The sequence below is a fragment of the Macaca thibetana genome, chromosome 4 (genome assembly GCF_024542745.1).
Source record: "Macaca thibetana thibetana isolate TM-01 chromosome 4, ASM2454274v1, whole genome shotgun sequence".
Classification (NCBI taxonomy): Eukaryota; Metazoa; Chordata; class Mammalia; order Primates; family Cercopithecidae; genus Macaca; species Macaca thibetana.
This window is the reverse complement of record NC_065581.1, coordinates 96,443,328-96,460,129: the sequence shown is the minus strand read 5'-3', so window position 1 is coordinate 96,460,129 and position 16,802 is coordinate 96,443,328. Positions and strand designations below refer to the sequence as shown.

Here is a 16,802-nt window from a genome sequence, read left to right as displayed (position 1 = left end):
AGTGTAGTGGCATGATCTCAGCTCACTGTAGCCTCCACCTCCCTGGTTCAAGCAATTCTCATGCCTCAGCCTCCCAAGTAGCTGAGATTACAGGCACCTGCCACCACACCTGGCTACAGGGTTTCACCATGTTTGCCAGGCTAATCTGGAACTCCTGACCTCAGGTGATCCACCTGCCTCAGCCTCCCAAAATGCTGGGATTACAGATGTGAGCCACCATGAGCAGCAGATCAGGGAAGATTCTTAGATAACATTTAATTGAAACTAAGATCTGAAGGATGAGAAGGAATTAATTAGGCGTTTGGGAGAGGAAAGGAAGGAGGTGGGAAGAATGTTCCAGGCAGAGGGAACAACTAACCTATGTGAAGTACCTGAGGAAACAGCGTGCATGACCAGTCCAAAGAACTGAAAAAGGACCTATGTGGCTGGAGTGGGAAGGATGAGGAGAATAGAAGGAAGCGAGTTTGGAAAGGGAGGAAACTGAGCACTAAATAATTCAGAACTTTGTAAACTATGCTAAGGGATTTTGGTCTTTTTTCTAATGGCACTGGGAAGATATGGAAGCATTTTATTCAGGAAAATAACAATCAGATTTGTATTTTGGAACAATCACTCTAGATGCATCATGGAGAACAGATTGGAAAGGGATGAGGTAGGAAGCAGCTCCCAGTTAGAAAGCTAGGACAATAGTTCAGGCAAGAGATGATGGGTGCTTGGGTTAGAATTGTGGCAGGAGAAATGGAGCAGAGAAGATGGAGGTACCTGTGTTCAAATCCCGGCCCCACCATTTACTTAATCTCTCTGAGCCTCCCTTATCTGTAAAATAGAGATAATAATAGTACCCACTTTCAGAGTTGTTGGAAGGGTTAAGTGAGGTAATATATGTGGAACTCTTAAACAATACCTGGAATTTAATAAGTGCTCAATAAATGGTAGCATTTATTTATTTATTTATTTATTTATTTATTTATTTATTTATTTTGAGACAGAGTCTCGCTCTGTTGCCCAGGTTGGAGTGCAGTGGCGCAATCTCGGCTTGCTGCAATCTCCACCTCCCAGATTCAAGCGATTCTCCTGCCTCAGCCTCCTGAGTAGCTGGGATTAGAGGTACACACCACCATGCCCAGCTAAGTTTTATATTTTTAGTAGAGATGGGTTTCACCATGTTGGTCAGGCTGGTCTCAGACTCCTGACCTCTTGATCTGCCCCTTTCGGCCTCCCAAAGTGCTGGGATTACAGATGTGAGCCACCACACCCAACCAGCTATTATTATTATTATTATTATTATTATTATTATTATTATTAGAAGGCAAAGTTTTATAAAGTTCTGTTTTGAATTGAAACTTACTTGGAAAGTAATTTTGTTTCATCTGTGAATATATATATTTATAAGCAGTGTGATTATAAGAAAACTTGGTTTTAAGCATCAATATTGAGCAATATACAGATTTAGAATATAATAAATTATAAATAAGACTATCTTTCTACATGATATATCCCACGTTAAACATTTCTTCAAAACAGCAGTATTTGCCTGGTTCTTTGTTTTCACCTCTTAGGTACCGTTGGGCGAGACTGTACAGTACTTCCCAAACCACTGTCGACAGCGGTGAGGTAAAAACCTTCTTGGCCCTGGCTCACAAATGGTGGGATGAGCAAGGAATATATGCACCTCTTCATTCCATGAATGACCTGAGGGTGCCATTTATTAGGTAACATTCCAGAAACTCTAAGTCTTTTTAAATGGAACTTTTAAAGAATTCATATTTCACATTCCTTTTTCTCTTAGTTTATACCTAGTTAAAAATGCTGCACATTAAGTTTGCTTTGGAAATTAGGGAGATTCTTTTCAGTCACCACTGTTTGAAACCATTAATTTTTAATAATATCATGCAAGGTCTAGGCTGCTTTCATAGCTTAAGTTGAAGCCTATTTGTACATTATCAAGTTAATTACAATTAAGTTCTTATAAAAGCAAACTAGGGTCTTATGGCATCAAGGCCATTTTATTTTATTTTATTATTTTATTTATTTATTTATTTATTTTTAAGATGGACTCTCGCTTTTGTCACCCAGGCAGGAGTGCGATGTCACGATCTTGGCTCACTGCAACCTCCACCTCCTGGATTCAAGCGATTCTCCTGCCTCAGCCTCCTGAGTAGCTGGGATTACAGGCATCTGCTACCATGCCCAGCTAATTTTTGTATTTTTCGTAGAGACAGGGTTTCACTATGTTGGCCAGGCTGATCTCAAGCTCCTGACCTCAGGTGATCCACCCGCCTCAGCCTTCCAAAGTGCTAGGATTACAGGCATGAGACACTATGCCTGGCCCAAGGCCATTTTATAACTACAGACCTACTGTGGCTAAACTGACTTAGGCAGTTCTGGTAAAGTTTGATTCAACAATTTTTTTTGAGAACTTACCTCATACAGAGCTCAGGGACTAGACTGTAAAAGACTCTAAGATGAATGAAACATAATCTATGTGCTTCAGGAACTTATAGGTTGCTGTGGGAGTTAAGAAAAGGCAAGAGTTCATCAGGGCTTACATTTAAGAAATTGTTCATTTGTTCTTCTGTCCATTTATGTATTCATCAAACAATTTTGGGCAAAGCACTGTAACAGACACAGAATATCTGACTCAGACTTTGCCCTCAAGGAACTTCCTGGTTGGTTTTTGTTGGTTCATCCAGAATCAATGTAGCAAAAAGAGAAACACTGGCGTCCTTTAATACCACTGACTTTGTGGATCACTACAACAAATCGTAAAGCAAAGAAAAACAGAAATGTCATTTTTGTAAGCTAGAACACTGGTTCTCAAAGTGTAGGCCCTGGACAGTGACATTATTTCCCCTAGGAACTCATTAGAAATGCAAATTATCATGTGTCATCAGGGACCTACTGCTCTGTGGAGGGATCAGAACTCCATTTTAAGCAAACTTTTTACATGATTCTGATGTATACCAAGTTTGAGAATTACTCTATTCAAACTGCTGAGACACCTTTAACTAGACATCACACATAATAACCCAGGGCAGTGCAAGCTATGGTTAAAAGTTTAGATTTTATTTTGAGCATAATTAAAACCCATCAAAGGAAAGTGGTATGATCTAAATTATGATGTAAAGGAGTCATTTTAGCTGCTGTTTAAAGAATGGAACGGACTTCGTTTGAAATGGGTCTTTTCTGTATAACTTTCCAGAATGCTCTACTTAACCACTATCCATGTTATTCTTAGAATTCAATTAATTTTAATGGTAATAGAAGATATCTTAAGATATCCTCATTATGAATAATGTTTATTTTAATATAAGTATAATTAAAATTTATGCATAATCCTGTATATATATATATATATGTTTAGTTTACAATACTGTTAGGTGTATATATACTTGTGTGTATATGTGTGTATACATATGTTTGTATAGGTAAAGTATTACTGTGATTATCTTAGAAGTAAGTTTACTTGATTTAGATGCCAGTTTACATGCTCATACATGAAAACACCACTCACCGAGAAGATTAAAAGACATTTTATTTCAAAGGGAATATAGACAAATTCTGAAAATTAGGTCTCCCATCTGCTTTTTCTAAGCTCTGTAAAATAACCTATTTGCTGCTGACATGAAATGGGTCTAGCACGTATTGACAGCAAAGTTAAAACATGTATCATGATATCTCAAGCAATTGAAATTAGGTTAATCTAGATTATTTCAAAAATTTTTCCTTATATTATTACTAGAACAGTAATTAAGTCATAATTACTACTAGATTATTTCAGACCTTTAAGCCTCCTGCTTTTTATTATTGAAAATGTTTTATAAATTAAATGTCGCTTAATGTTGAAAGATCTAGTTATCAAAAATATAAATAATGTATTTAAATGGAGGTTAATAGTTCCTTGAAACTGCATACATTTTTGACTTTTCATTGATAAAATTAATTATTTGTTTTGGTGTGTTTTGAATTTTTTAAAAAAGAGACAATCTTCTGAAAACAATTCCTAATCACCAGCCAGGAAAACCTTTGTTTGGGATGAAGATTCTTGACGTTGGCTGTGGTGGTGGGCTGTTAACTGAAGTAAGTGATAGCTTTCCTGCCATTTTTAACTGGGGGAAAAAAATTATGAAGTAGACTTCTGCCTCATTTATTCTTTCAACAAATCATATTATTCATTAAAAAAAGAAATGCATGTTGGGAGGCCGGGGTGAGTGGATCACCTGAGGTCAGGAGTTCGAGACCAGCCTGGCCAACATGGTGAAACCCTGTCTCTACTAAAAATACAAAGATTAGCTGGGCGTGGTAGCGGGCACCTGTAATCCCAGCTACTCAGGAGGCTGAGGCAGGAGAATCACTTGAACCCGGGAGGCAGAGGTTGCAGTGAGCTGAGATCGCGCCACTGCACTCTAGCCTGGGCAACAAAGAGAGACTGTCAAAAAAAAAAAAAAAAAAAAAAAAAAATCCATAGTATTGATTTTAATCTTTTTTTTTTTTTTTTTTTTTTTTTTTTTTTTTGAGGCAGAGTTTGACTGTTGTTGCCCAGGTTGGAGTGCAGTGACACCATCTCAGCTCACTGCAACCTCCGCCTCCCAGTTTCAAGCAATTCTCCTGCCTCAGCCTCCTGACTAGCTGGGATTACAGGCTCCCGCCACCATGCCCGGCTAATTTTTAGTAGAAACAGGGTTTCACCATGTTGGCCAGGCTGGTCTTGAACTCCTGACCTCAGGTAATCCACCCACCTCAGCCTCTCAAACTGCTGGGATTATGGGCATGAGCCACCGTGCCTGGCCAACCTGTGTTTAAAAACTTGGGCATGTCATGGGAAATGACTAAATACAAAAGCTGAGAGAAGAATTAGTTATGAAAAATTTCTAGTCAGAGAAAAAAAACTTTTGAGAAAAGATTGTTCTTTAGAAAATTTGAATATTTCAAAAATGATTGCAATTTTTTCAATGGCTTGTTACATTTATTGCACTTTAAATATGTTAATACTGTACTATATGCAAGCAAATGTATCTAGAGTACATAGACAAAATTTTTTTCACTGTCTTCGAGTAGTTTTTTTTTTTTTTTTTTTTTAATCAGTTTTTTGTTGTTTTCATTGTTCTTCTTACCTTTAAGTGTTTGATTGTGGAAAATTTCAAATGTGTACAAACTAGAGAAAATGTATATGAATTTCCATGTATCCATAAATGATGTCCAGTATTTATCACCTCATGGTTAATCTTGTTTCATTTTTGATAAGCTTTTTATTGCTAACATATGTTCTATTTTCTTCCTGAGGGTAACAGCTTTTTATGCTATTAGCCTCTAGGGCGGCTTGGGGCTTCAGTTATTGGAATCGATCCTGTGGATGAGAACATTAAAACAGCACAGTGCCATAAATCATTTGATCCCGTCCTGGATAAGAGAATAGAGTACAGAGTGTGTTCCCTGGAAGAGATTGTGGAAGAGACTGCAGAAACATTTGATGCTGTGGTAGCTTCTGAAGTTGTAGAACATGTGATTGATCTAGAAACATTTTTACAGTGCTGCTGTCAAGTGTTAAAAGTAAGGCTTATGGAGTTTATGTCTTGGTTTCTTCTTCTGAGTGTGTGTATATGTATCTATAGCAATAAAATGGTCCATAATGCATTAGCAGTCCAGCAGGCAAGGTACAGTAGAGAAGAAACCAGGAAGCCTGGTAAGGGGACAGCATCTCTGCTGTAGATTTCGTCTACCCCTCGGTTTTCCCTTACTACCAGGGTCTTCCTGTGTCCTGTTAGTATATTGGATGTCCAGGGATCTTGAAAAATGTTAGTGCTGGTTGGATATGGTGGCTTATGCCTGTAATCCCAGGACTTTGGGAGGCCAAGGTGGGCAGATCACTTGAGGCCAGGAGTTCGAGATTAGCCTGGGTAACATGGTGAAGCCCCGTCTCTACTAAAAATAGAAAAAGTTAGCTGGACATGTTGGTGCACGCCTATAATCCCAGATACTGAGGAGGCTGAGGCACAAGAATCGCTTGAACCTAGGAGGTGGAGGTTGCAGTAAGACGAAATTGCGTCACTGCACTCCAGCCTGGGCAACAGAGTGAGACCCTGTCTCCAAAAAAAAAAAAAAAAAAAGAAAAGAAAAATGTTGGTGCTGAACACTGGAAAACCATACACTTATAGCAGTATTTTTCCATTGGTGTAGTCAGGGTTAAATACTTAATAGATATTGAATGACAATTATAAGACATTGATTTGAGGCCAGGCATAGTGGCTCACACCTGTAATCCCAGCACTTTGGGAGGCGGAGGCGGGTGGATCACCTGAGGTCAGGAGTTCGAGACCAGCGTGACCAACATGAAGAAACCCTGTGTCTACTAAAAATACAAAGTTAGCTGGGTGTAGTGGCGCATGCCTGTAATCCCAGCTTCTCGGGAGGCGGAGGCAGGAGAATCACTTGAACCTGGGAGGCAGAGGTTGCAGTGAGCTGAGATTGTGGCTGGGCAACAAGAGTGAAACTCTTTCTCAAAAAAAAAAAAAAAAAAAGAAATTGATTTGGGTGAATACTTAAAAATCAATAAAAATAATTATTATCATAAGTTTAAATAACAAGTAATTCTGTACGGGGTAAATGCATAATAGTTTACAGCTTATAAAAGAATATTTCATAAATATGATCTTACTGGATCTTACCTATAACTAGGTGAGGAAGGAGAGGCAGGTATTGTTATCATATCCTTTCACCTACGAGGACTCAGGATTTGTGAGAAGTCAGAGGTCACTAGGCATGTAAGTGGGGCTTAAGGCCAAACCATTTGACTCCAAGTTTGGTTCTCTCCACTACTTAGTATGCTTATATAGTATAATTTGCGACAGACTTCGTTCTCTGAATGTGGTTCTAAGTTTTCTTTTAATAAATCCCCCTGAAGTATTATTATTATTACTATACTGACTCTGTTGTTCACATATTTAGGAGGTGACAACCTAAAGTCAAAAGCTAAAAGAATGAAATGCTTAGCTCTTATCGAAATAGAGCTTTTTTAAAAAAAAAATGTTATTTTTAAGTAATTTTAAATTTATAGCAAAATTGCAAAGATAGTACAGTGTGCCTTTCACCTGTCTTCCCCTTAGGTTAACATCTCACATCATAAGGGTAGGAACTAGGATGAGTCAAGTGAGGCACCTGGGGCACGAAATTGCAGGAGACAGCCCCTCTCAGGTGCTGACCCTGCACTTGCACACCCTGAAAGGGGTTGCCTGTTTCAATTCTGTGCCCTAGAAACCTCACTTACCTCATTATAGTTCTAGCCCTATATATAACCCATGGTACCATTCTCAAAACTAAGAAATTAACATCAGCATTGTACTTATTAACTGCACTACAGAGCTTGTTAAATTTTTTTTTTTTTTTTTTTTTTTTGCTAATATCAGTTTGCTGTTACAGGATCCAAACCAGATTCCTGCATGTATTTAGTTGTCATTTCTCCTTAGTCTTCTTCAATCCGTGACAGTTTCTTGGTGTTTCCTCTTTTTTCTTGACAAGGTCTTACTGTGTCACCCAGGCTAGAGTGTCCTGGCAAGATCACTGCTCACTGCAGCCATTTCCTGGGCTCAAGCCATGCTCCCATCTCAGCCTTTCAAGTAGCTGGGACCACAGGTGCATGACACCATGTCCAGCTAATTTTAATTTTTAATTTTATATTTTACTTTTTTGTAGAGACAGGGTCTCCCTATGTTGCCCAGGCTGGTCTCAAAATCCTGGGCTCAAGGGATCCTGCCGCTTCAGCCTCCCAAAGTGCTAGGATTACAGGCATGAGCTACTGTGCCTCGCCCTTGTTTCCTCTTAAGTAGAGTTTTACTAGGCTTATCTCTTATTTTCCAAATAAAACTTCTTAATTGATTGTTAGTTCTTGTTTTATATGTCAGTCAGTGTGTATGAATGGAGGTTCTTTGACACATATGAGGGATGCTGGCATTGTAGGGTTTAAAACTAATTTTTGCTTCAGTGTAAAGCCTATGTTTTGAAAATGACTATTGCTTACCACCATTTCCTTAGAGCATGAGTTTGTAGAACACAGATTAGATATTCATAAGTGACTTTTTTTTTTTTTTTCCAGAGACAGGGTCTTCCTCTGTCACCCAGGCTAGAGTGCAGTGGCACCATCATAGCTCACTATAACCTCAAACTCCTGGACTCAAGTGATCCTCCCGCCTCAGCCTCCCAAATAGCTATGTCTACAGGTGCTCAGCACCATACCTGACAGTTTTTTTAAATACATTTTTTGTAGAGATGGGGGTCTCGCTATGTTGACCAGGCTTGTCTTGAACTCCTGGTCTCAAGCTGTCCTCCTGCCTCAGCACTAGAATTATAGGCATGAGCCACCATGCCTGGCCTATAAGTGATTCTTAAGATATTTTAGAGTTTGAAGTCGCAGTGAGCTATGATCATGCCACTAAAGGAAAAAAAGATATTTTAGAATACTGGAGCTTTACAGAGGAAAGTTAAAATGTGTAATAATATAGTGTAGGATATGTTTGTTTTTAATTTAAAGGCATACTCCAGTATTTCATGGTCCCCTCTTGTCTTTTTTATTTTTGGCTTAGAGTGGTATCTAAGATATATTATCTCTTTCTCCCAACTCTCCTTTCTTTCTGTCTTTCTTTCTATATGTCTATAGTAATGTAATTATTTTGGAGGGAATCTTTGACATTTTTTCCCCATCAGGCTAATGAGAATGTATAAAAGAGAGAGGGGACATTAATATCCTTGCCATTTGTGAGGCAACATAGGAAACACCATAAATACATTTACTATAAAGTGGCAGACTGAGGCCAGGCGCAGTGGCTCACACCTGTAATCCCAGCACTTTGGGAGGCCAAGGCAGGTGGATCATGAGGGCAGGAGTTCGGGACCAGCCTGACCAGCCAAGATGATGAAACCCTGTCTCTACTAAAAATACAAACATTAACCGGGCGTGGTGGCAGCCACCTGTAATCCCAGCTACTTGGGAGGCTGAGGCAGGAGAATCACTTGAACCCGAGGCGGAGGTGGCAGTAAGCTGAGATTGTGCCGCTGCACTCTACCCTTGGTGACAGAGCAAGACTCCGTCTCAAAAATAAAATAAAATGGCACACTGAATAGTCCTATAAGTCCTTTGCATTCATCCCAGTGCTTATGTTGTTCTCTTTATATAAATATATATCACTTCAACCTCCACCTCCTGTGTTCAAGTGATTCTCCTGCCTCAGCCTCCTGAGTAGCTGGGAATACAGGCACTTGCCACCATGCCCAGCTTATTTTTATATTTTTAGTAGAGATGGGGGTATCACCATGTTGGCCAGGCTGGTTTCAAACTCCTGATCTCAAGTGATCTGCCCACCTTAGCCTCTCAAAGTGCTGGGAATATAGGTATAAGCCACCATGGCCAGCCACTCTTTATATTTTTTATAAAAATGAAATAAAAACAAAAAATGTTCAAACCTAATCATTAATGTTTTAGTGAGAGAACACTTAATGGTAGTACTTCCCTGCACAAGATGTATAGCTCTGTGCTGTAACAAACAAGTTAAGACAGGCTCAGCCCTTACAATGAAAACTGTTTTAACATATGTTAGAATGTGAATGTGGACATGTAACAAGGAAGAGCAGCCTGATCTCATTTTTATTGTAAAGTGTTTGGTATGTACAAAAGAATATATAAATATAAATCATAATTATGTATGATCTTAAGAGTTGTAAGCACTGTTGTATATACTCACCGAGTACATCTAAAATGCCTTTTATAGTGAACTTCCCAAGAGAAGAAAAAATGCTATTTTGCTGAATTATATTTTATTCATACATATATATTTTAACAGCACTCAGATTATTTGGAAGAAAGGAGGAGGGAGGGGGAAACTTAGCTTTTACTTAACTGATACACTTAACCTTTTACATTTTACTTCTATATAATTTCATTTCTTTTAGCCCAGTGGTTCTTTATTCATTACTACAATCAACAAAACACAGCTTTCCTATGCCTTGGGAATTGTTTTTTCAGAGCAAATTGCAGCTATTGTACCAAAAGGTACTCATACATGGGAGAAGTTTGTTTCACCTGAAACACTAGAGAGCATTCTGGAATCAAGTAAGTATTAAGAGAATTTTTTCCAATTTTCCAGGCCTAACTGAACTTTTAATATGCCAGTAATTATTACACACTTAGCCTAGCACTTAATAAAATAGGCCACTATGTTTTTGGATGTTGGTTTTATCTTCTCAATTAGGTCATAAACTCGTTGAAGTTAGGATTAAGTAGTAGATACCACTTCTCTTTTACCTGTCACCCCCTAACCCAGGGCCAAGCGGATAACAGATGATCAATGAATACTTTTTGGCTATTTAGTTCTCACTTGTTTAAGAAAGAGACACAAATGTCTGTTATTTACACATTCTCGGTCTGCCCTATTGAGCCCTACTTGTATCAGCTTATCTTACATATTATTTTTCCTGATTCCACCACGGTTACATATATTTTGAACTTCAGTATCACTTTTTTATGTATTTTATATGACTTACAGCATGACCTCATGGTTATTTTGGAGTTTTTTTTTTTCATCCTTTTATAGCCCATAAGCTACTTGAAGGCAGGACTATGTCTCCTTTTTGCACTCTCTAAGCCTAGCTGTGCTTTACACAGAGTGAGCTCTCGATTTATGTGATGAATTCCGGTCGAGTAATAGTGCTTGTCAGTTCATTTATTTGGCATTTGGTATTCCTACTGAGTACTTAGACTCCTATATTTCTTATGTTTTTTTTTTTTCATGTAAGTCTATCAGTAAACTTGATTTTACTTGGAATACTATCAGTATATAGCGATGTAGTAAATTCTAAAGATTTCTGTGAGTAACTTTGTTGAAAATAAAGTAAGGCCACGCGCAGTGGCTCATGCCTGTAATCCCAGCATTTTGGGAGGCCGAGGCAGGCAGATTATTTGAGGTCAGGAGTTCGAGACCAGCCTGGCCAATGTGGCGAAACCCTGTCTCTACTAAAAATACGAAAAAATGGCCGGGCGCTGTGGCTCAAGCCTGTAATCCCAGCACTTTGGGAGGCCGAGATGGGTGGATCACAAGGTCAGGAGATCGAGACCATCCTGGCTAACAAGTTGAAACCCCGTCTCTACTAAAAATACAAAAAACTAGCCGGGCGACGTGGCAGGCGCCTGTAGTCCCAGCTACTCTGGAGGCTGAGGCAGGAGAATGGCGTAAACCCGGGAGGCGGAGCTTGCAGTGAGCTGAGATCCGGCCACTGCACTCCAGCCTGGGCGACAGAGCCAGACTCCGTCTCAAAAAAAAAAAGAAAGAAAGAAAGAAAGAAAATTAGCCAGGTGTGGTGGCACATGACTGTAATCCCAGCTACTTGAGAGTCTGAGGCAGGAGAATCACTTGAAATCAGGAGATGGAGGTTGCAGTGAGTCGAGATTGTGCCACTGCACTCCAGTCTGGGTGACAGAGTGAAACTCTGTCTCACACACACACAAAAAAAAGAAAGAAAATAAAGTAGGAAAAAAATCTTTTAAAGATGCGTTATGGGGACAATCTCCTGTTGGCACATATTTTTTAATGACAGCTAACATTTATTGAGTACCTACCAAACTCCAAGCATTGTGCTAGTTTACACACATAGCTCATCTAATTCTAACAGTTCTGTGATACAAGTTCTGTACATGTAAGAAAACTGAGATTTAGAAAGTTAGGTGGCTTGCCCATGGTCACCATATAATAGATACCCGAGCTGGGATTTGAATCCAGGCAGACTGCTTTGGAATATGTGTCCTAATTGCGACTTACTGAAGTTCTGCACTAAATTGTGATTAGTGCTTAGTTACAAAATACATTTGCCGATTAAGTTAGGAATCCTTTTTCTTCTTCTTTTCCTTCTTCTTTTCCTATCCATTTAGTGTATTCTCAGCATTTTTAATGCAGAGAGTTGCATGAAACTCTTGGAAATTGGAAGGAAAATATTTATTAAATCTACTCTTTCTGATTTTTTTTTTCAGATGGTCTGTCAGTTCAAACAGTGGTAGGAATGCTCTATAACCCCTTCTCAGGTTACTGGCATTGGAGTGAAAATACCAGCCTTAACTATGCAGCTCATGCTGTGAAATCCGGGGTCCAGGAACACCCAATGTCTGCTGAGTTTGCTTTCAAGGGAGAAGCAGAAGAGCTCCAAGCTAATGCCTGCACCAATCCAGCTGTGCATGAAGAGCTGAAGAAATGAATTGTTTCTGACGACTATAGTAATGTGGCTTAGATATCTGATGTTTTCAAATATAAGAAATATATAATTTATCCTTTGAGAGAGAATCATGAGGAAAAGAAGGTCAATAAAAAGGGCTAAAACCTTGATCAGAAGTTTTTGTTATTTCATCTAATAGCTACTTTCAAGGGATTCTAAGAATAAAAAGTTTTGGCCGGGCGCGGTGGCTCAAGCCTGTAATCCCAGCACTTTGGGAGGCCGAGACGGGCGGATCACTAGGTCAGGAGATCGAGACCATCCTGGCTAACACGGTGAAACCCCATCTCTACTAAAAAATACAAAAAACTAGCCGGGCGAGGTGGCGGGCGCCTGTAGTCCCAGCTACTCAGGAGGCTGAGACAGGAGAATGGCCCGAACCCGGGAGGCGGAGCTTGCAGTGAGCTGAGATCCGGCCACTGCACTCCAGCCTGGGCGACAGAGCGAGACTCCGTCTCAAAAAAAAAAAAAAAAAAAAAAAAAAAAAAAAAGTTTTGTCAAGATACTATGTGATCGAGGAGTTTAAGTTCCTCAATCTTTGTTGTATAATTAGGGTATGCATATTCATTTCATCGTACAAAAAAATATTTTTTATATATATATATATATATGCTGTAATTTGTTTTTGTTTTGAGATAGGGTCTCACTCTATTGCCCAGGCTAGATTGTGGTGGCGTGATCATGGCTTACTGCAGCCTCAACCTCCAGGACTGAAGCAATCTTCACACCTCAGCCTTCTGAGTAGCTGGGACTACAGGCATGCACCACCATGCTTTGCTATTTTTGTATTTTTATTTTTATTTCTTTTGAGATGGAGTCTTGCTCTGTCACCCCTGAGCTGGAGCGCAGTGGTGCTACCTCATAGCTAGGCTCACTGAACCTCCGCCTCCCAAGTGCAAGCGATTCTCCCACCTTAGCCTCACAAGTAGCTGGGATTACAGGTGCCCGCCACCACGCGCAACTAATTTTTGTATTTTTAGTAGAGACAGGGTTTCGCCATGTTGGCCAGGCTGGTCTTACACTCCTGACCTCGGGTGATCCATCCACCTCGGCCTCCCAAAGTGCTGGGATTACAGGCATGAGCCACCATGCCCGAGCCATAACTCATTTTTTTAATATACTTTAAGTTCTGGGGTACATGTGAAGAACATGCAGTTTTGTTACATAGGAATACATGTGCCATGGTAGTTTGCTGCACCCATTAAGCCGTCACTGCATTAGGTATTTCTCCTAATGCTATCCCTCCCCTAGCCCCCAACCCCCTGACAGGCCCCAGTGTGTGGTGTTCCCCTCCCTCTGTCCATGTGCCATAACTAAATTTTTTAACTGAGTTTTTAAAAAATCCTTTCTACTTAAAAAAAAAAAAGCACCATAAAACATTTAAGGAACTGTATACAGAAGTATGTCCAAATAACCTTAAATTCTTAAATTTAATATTTGAATCCAAATGCAGCACATATTTAGCAACTCATTTGCTTTCCAACAAAGTAAAATTTAAAGGAAAAAAGTACATATTTTATCTTCCGAAATATAAGTGATATGCAGTTATTAGTGAATCATCTTGAAGCAGTTATTACTGAATCATCTTGAATTTCTAGTACTTAACAAGGTATATATTTAATAACTGTGAAAGTTAGGCATCTCTTTCTACAATAAATGAGTTTTGTTTTGGGGACTGCTTTCGAAGCAATTCCATTACATATTTCTTAGATTAATGTTTAATACCAATACTACTTCTTCCAACAGATAGAGTGAGGAGGCTTAATTTACTAAGGAAGCCACTAGAAAACAGACTAAGAATCAAACTTCTAGATGAAGTCCAATGGAAACTCCTCATTTTTAGTCCCCTAATTAGTCACTGGCAACTGAAGTTAACATTTTTCTTTTAATTCTTGAAATTTCACTTTCTTCCCCTAAAATGCCACTGGAAAAAAAAAAAAATAAGCTAAGATAGTTGGGAAGTGTTTGCCCAAGGAACCTAAACCAACAGACATTGACAAAGGAATATAGAAAACCTATGAACTGAAAAGTGGAAAAGGCAGAAAGTAAAAGCTGACCTCTACATGGGCCACACACTGCCCCATCTGTGTTGTCACATTTGGCCAACACGTTCTGTGTATGTCCTTATGCAGCATCCAGATTTTCAGAAAAAGCCAGAGACTTGCGTACTTCAAGAGGCATAAAAATATATTTCAAATTAGTCCTTTTCATTATAAAAATGTTAGCTGAAAAAGGAAGTTTCCATAACTAAATTTTTGTTGTTGTTTGGGACAGAAACTCACTCTGTCGCCCAGGCTGGAGTGCAATGGCATGATCTCGGCTCACTGTAACCTCTGTTAATTCCTATGGAATTAATAAATGAAAATATATCTTGCCCCTGTGTATAATCTAATTTGATCTTGCAGGCCAATTTCAATCATATTCCAGAAGAAATAGACTTTTAAAAGACATTACAATTTCTTAAATGTGTATTTGTAAAGTGAGGATTACTCAGCTGAAAAGTTCTAATTTTGAGAACCACCTATTTTTGAAAAGCAAGAATGTAGCAATTAGGGTTATAGTAGGAACTTTAATATGCAAAACGTCCCTTAGGAACCCTGGGGCATAAGAGTCCCTGCAAGAACTAATGATGGAAACTTTAGGGCTGATAGTCCAGCAAAAGAGACTGTAGATCTGTCTTAGGAAGAAAAAGAACAAGGCTGGAGAAAGCAGGAAGGTGAATTTGTTTGGGATTTTGGTTTAGGGTCAGAGGAACAGCTGTGGGAAGCTGAGAGATGATCTGAATGAATATTCATACCCTACTTATAAAAGTAGATGACTCATGTAGTCCTCATGAAGGCAGTCAGATTGCTCAGTGGGGCTACTAATTATAAAAACTCCTAGACCATTTAAGGTTGGCTCCCAGAGCTATGAGCACTAGGAAAGCAAAACTTTCAGCACTTGGAAGTAGTAATAAATGATGGTAGGAAGAGTCACAAGAGAGAAGTCAAGTGGTGTAGCTTTTTTGAAAACATCCATAAGGAACCATAGGAGCCAGCACCCAGCACACACAAAAAACACCTGTAGAACCTAGAGGCGCCTTCTGGCAAGATTCCAGAAACTAGCAACAGTAATGAATAAAATCAATAAAACATCATGTGCCTATTCTACATATTTCCTCATAGCAAAACATGACAACAAAAATCTTTTACATCTTTCAGGAGGCACTAGAATTGTCGGCATCGATTCCTCAAATTATGCCTGAGTGTTCTCAAATGAAAATGTCAGTGTTACTACAACTGTAAGCTTAGAAAACTTCCTATTTTTGATGATAATGTCAGGATTTAGAAGTCAGGAGTATCCTTTACATAGTCAGGAGCATTATTTACACAATCTCTATGTAAACAAATCTTCCTCAAATCATCTATTTTGAGCATGCCATCTCTTTCCTGTTGGAAACCTCACAGATATACTGACCCCATGCCCCAACCTCTTCTCCAGTGGTTTCTCATTGCTCCTAAGATATAAGGCCGAAATCCTTTAACGTGGCTACCAAGTGCCTTCATGGTGTAGCCCTACCTACTTCTCAAGACTGCTTTTTGACAAGTTTGCTGTATTTGAATGACAGAACAGTTCATTACAAGTCTTTTGCATTATTTTATTTTATTTTTTGAGATTCAGTCTCACTCCATCGTCCAGGCTGGAGATCAGTGGTGTGATCTTGCTAACAGCAACCTCTGCCTCTCGGGTTCAAGCAGTTCTCCTGCCTCAGCCTCCCGAGTAGCTGGGAGTAGCTGGGACTATAGGCTAAATGCCCAGCTAATTTTTTTTGTATTTTTCGTAGAGATGGGGTTTCACCATGTTGGCCAGGCTGGTCTCGAACTCCTGACCTCAAGAGATCCACTTGTCTTGGCCTCCCAAAGTGTTGGGATTACAGTCATGAGCCACCACACCTGGCCTTTTGCATTATTTTAAACTTTACATTTTAAAATAATTTAAAAATAATTTCAGACTTAGAATAAAAGATAACAAAAGTGATACAAAGAGTTCCCATATATCCTTTACTCAGCTTCTCCAAATGTTAACTATTTTAACCACATTATAATTATAAACACCAGGAAATTAAATTTGATACAGTACTGTTATCTAATCTAAAAACCTTATTTATATTGTATTAATTGTGCCACTAGTTGGGTTCTTTTTTTCCTTTTGAAACAAGATCCCACATTGCATTAATTTGTCATGTCTTCTTAGTTTCCTTTAATTTGGGATGGTTCCTCCATCCTTCTTTAACATTCATGACTTTGACACTTGAAGAGCACTGGAGAGTTATTTAGAATGAACCTTAACTTGAACTTTTCTGAATTTTCTTTGTGACTAAATTCTGATAATGCGTTTTTGGAAAGAATACCACAGACATGATGCAGTGCTCTTCTCCACCTCAGTGCATCCTATCAGGAAACACATAATGTCAATTTGTCTTGTTACTTGTGATGTTAACTTTCGTCACTTGACTAAGGTGATGTCTACCAGGTTCCTTCACGGTAAGGTTAGTATTTTTCCCTTTGAAAAACAGA

General features: G+C 39.0%; 1 protein-coding gene across 2 annotated transcripts in view; it reads left to right on the top strand.

The window, feature by feature from the left end:
• Positions 1 to 12,423, top strand: part of COQ3 (coenzyme Q3, methyltransferase) — a 29,269-nt gene extending 16,846 nt beyond the window's left edge. For both annotated transcript variants that reach the window (XM_050786594.1, XM_050786593.1), the window contains exons 3-7: positions 1,560 to 1,712; positions 3,981 to 4,080; positions 5,308 to 5,550; positions 9,940 to 10,099; positions 12,011 to 12,423. In XM_050786594.1, coding sequence (XP_050642551.1) covers positions 1,560 to 1,712; positions 3,981 to 4,080; positions 5,308 to 5,550; positions 9,940 to 10,099; positions 12,011 to 12,231 — 877 coding nt within the window. In that variant the 3' untranslated portion in view covers positions 12,232 to 12,423. The remainder of the gene's footprint in view (positions 1 to 1,559; positions 1,713 to 3,980; positions 4,081 to 5,307; positions 5,551 to 9,939; positions 10,100 to 12,010) is intronic.
• Positions 12,424 to 16,802: the final 4,379 nt, after the last annotated feature.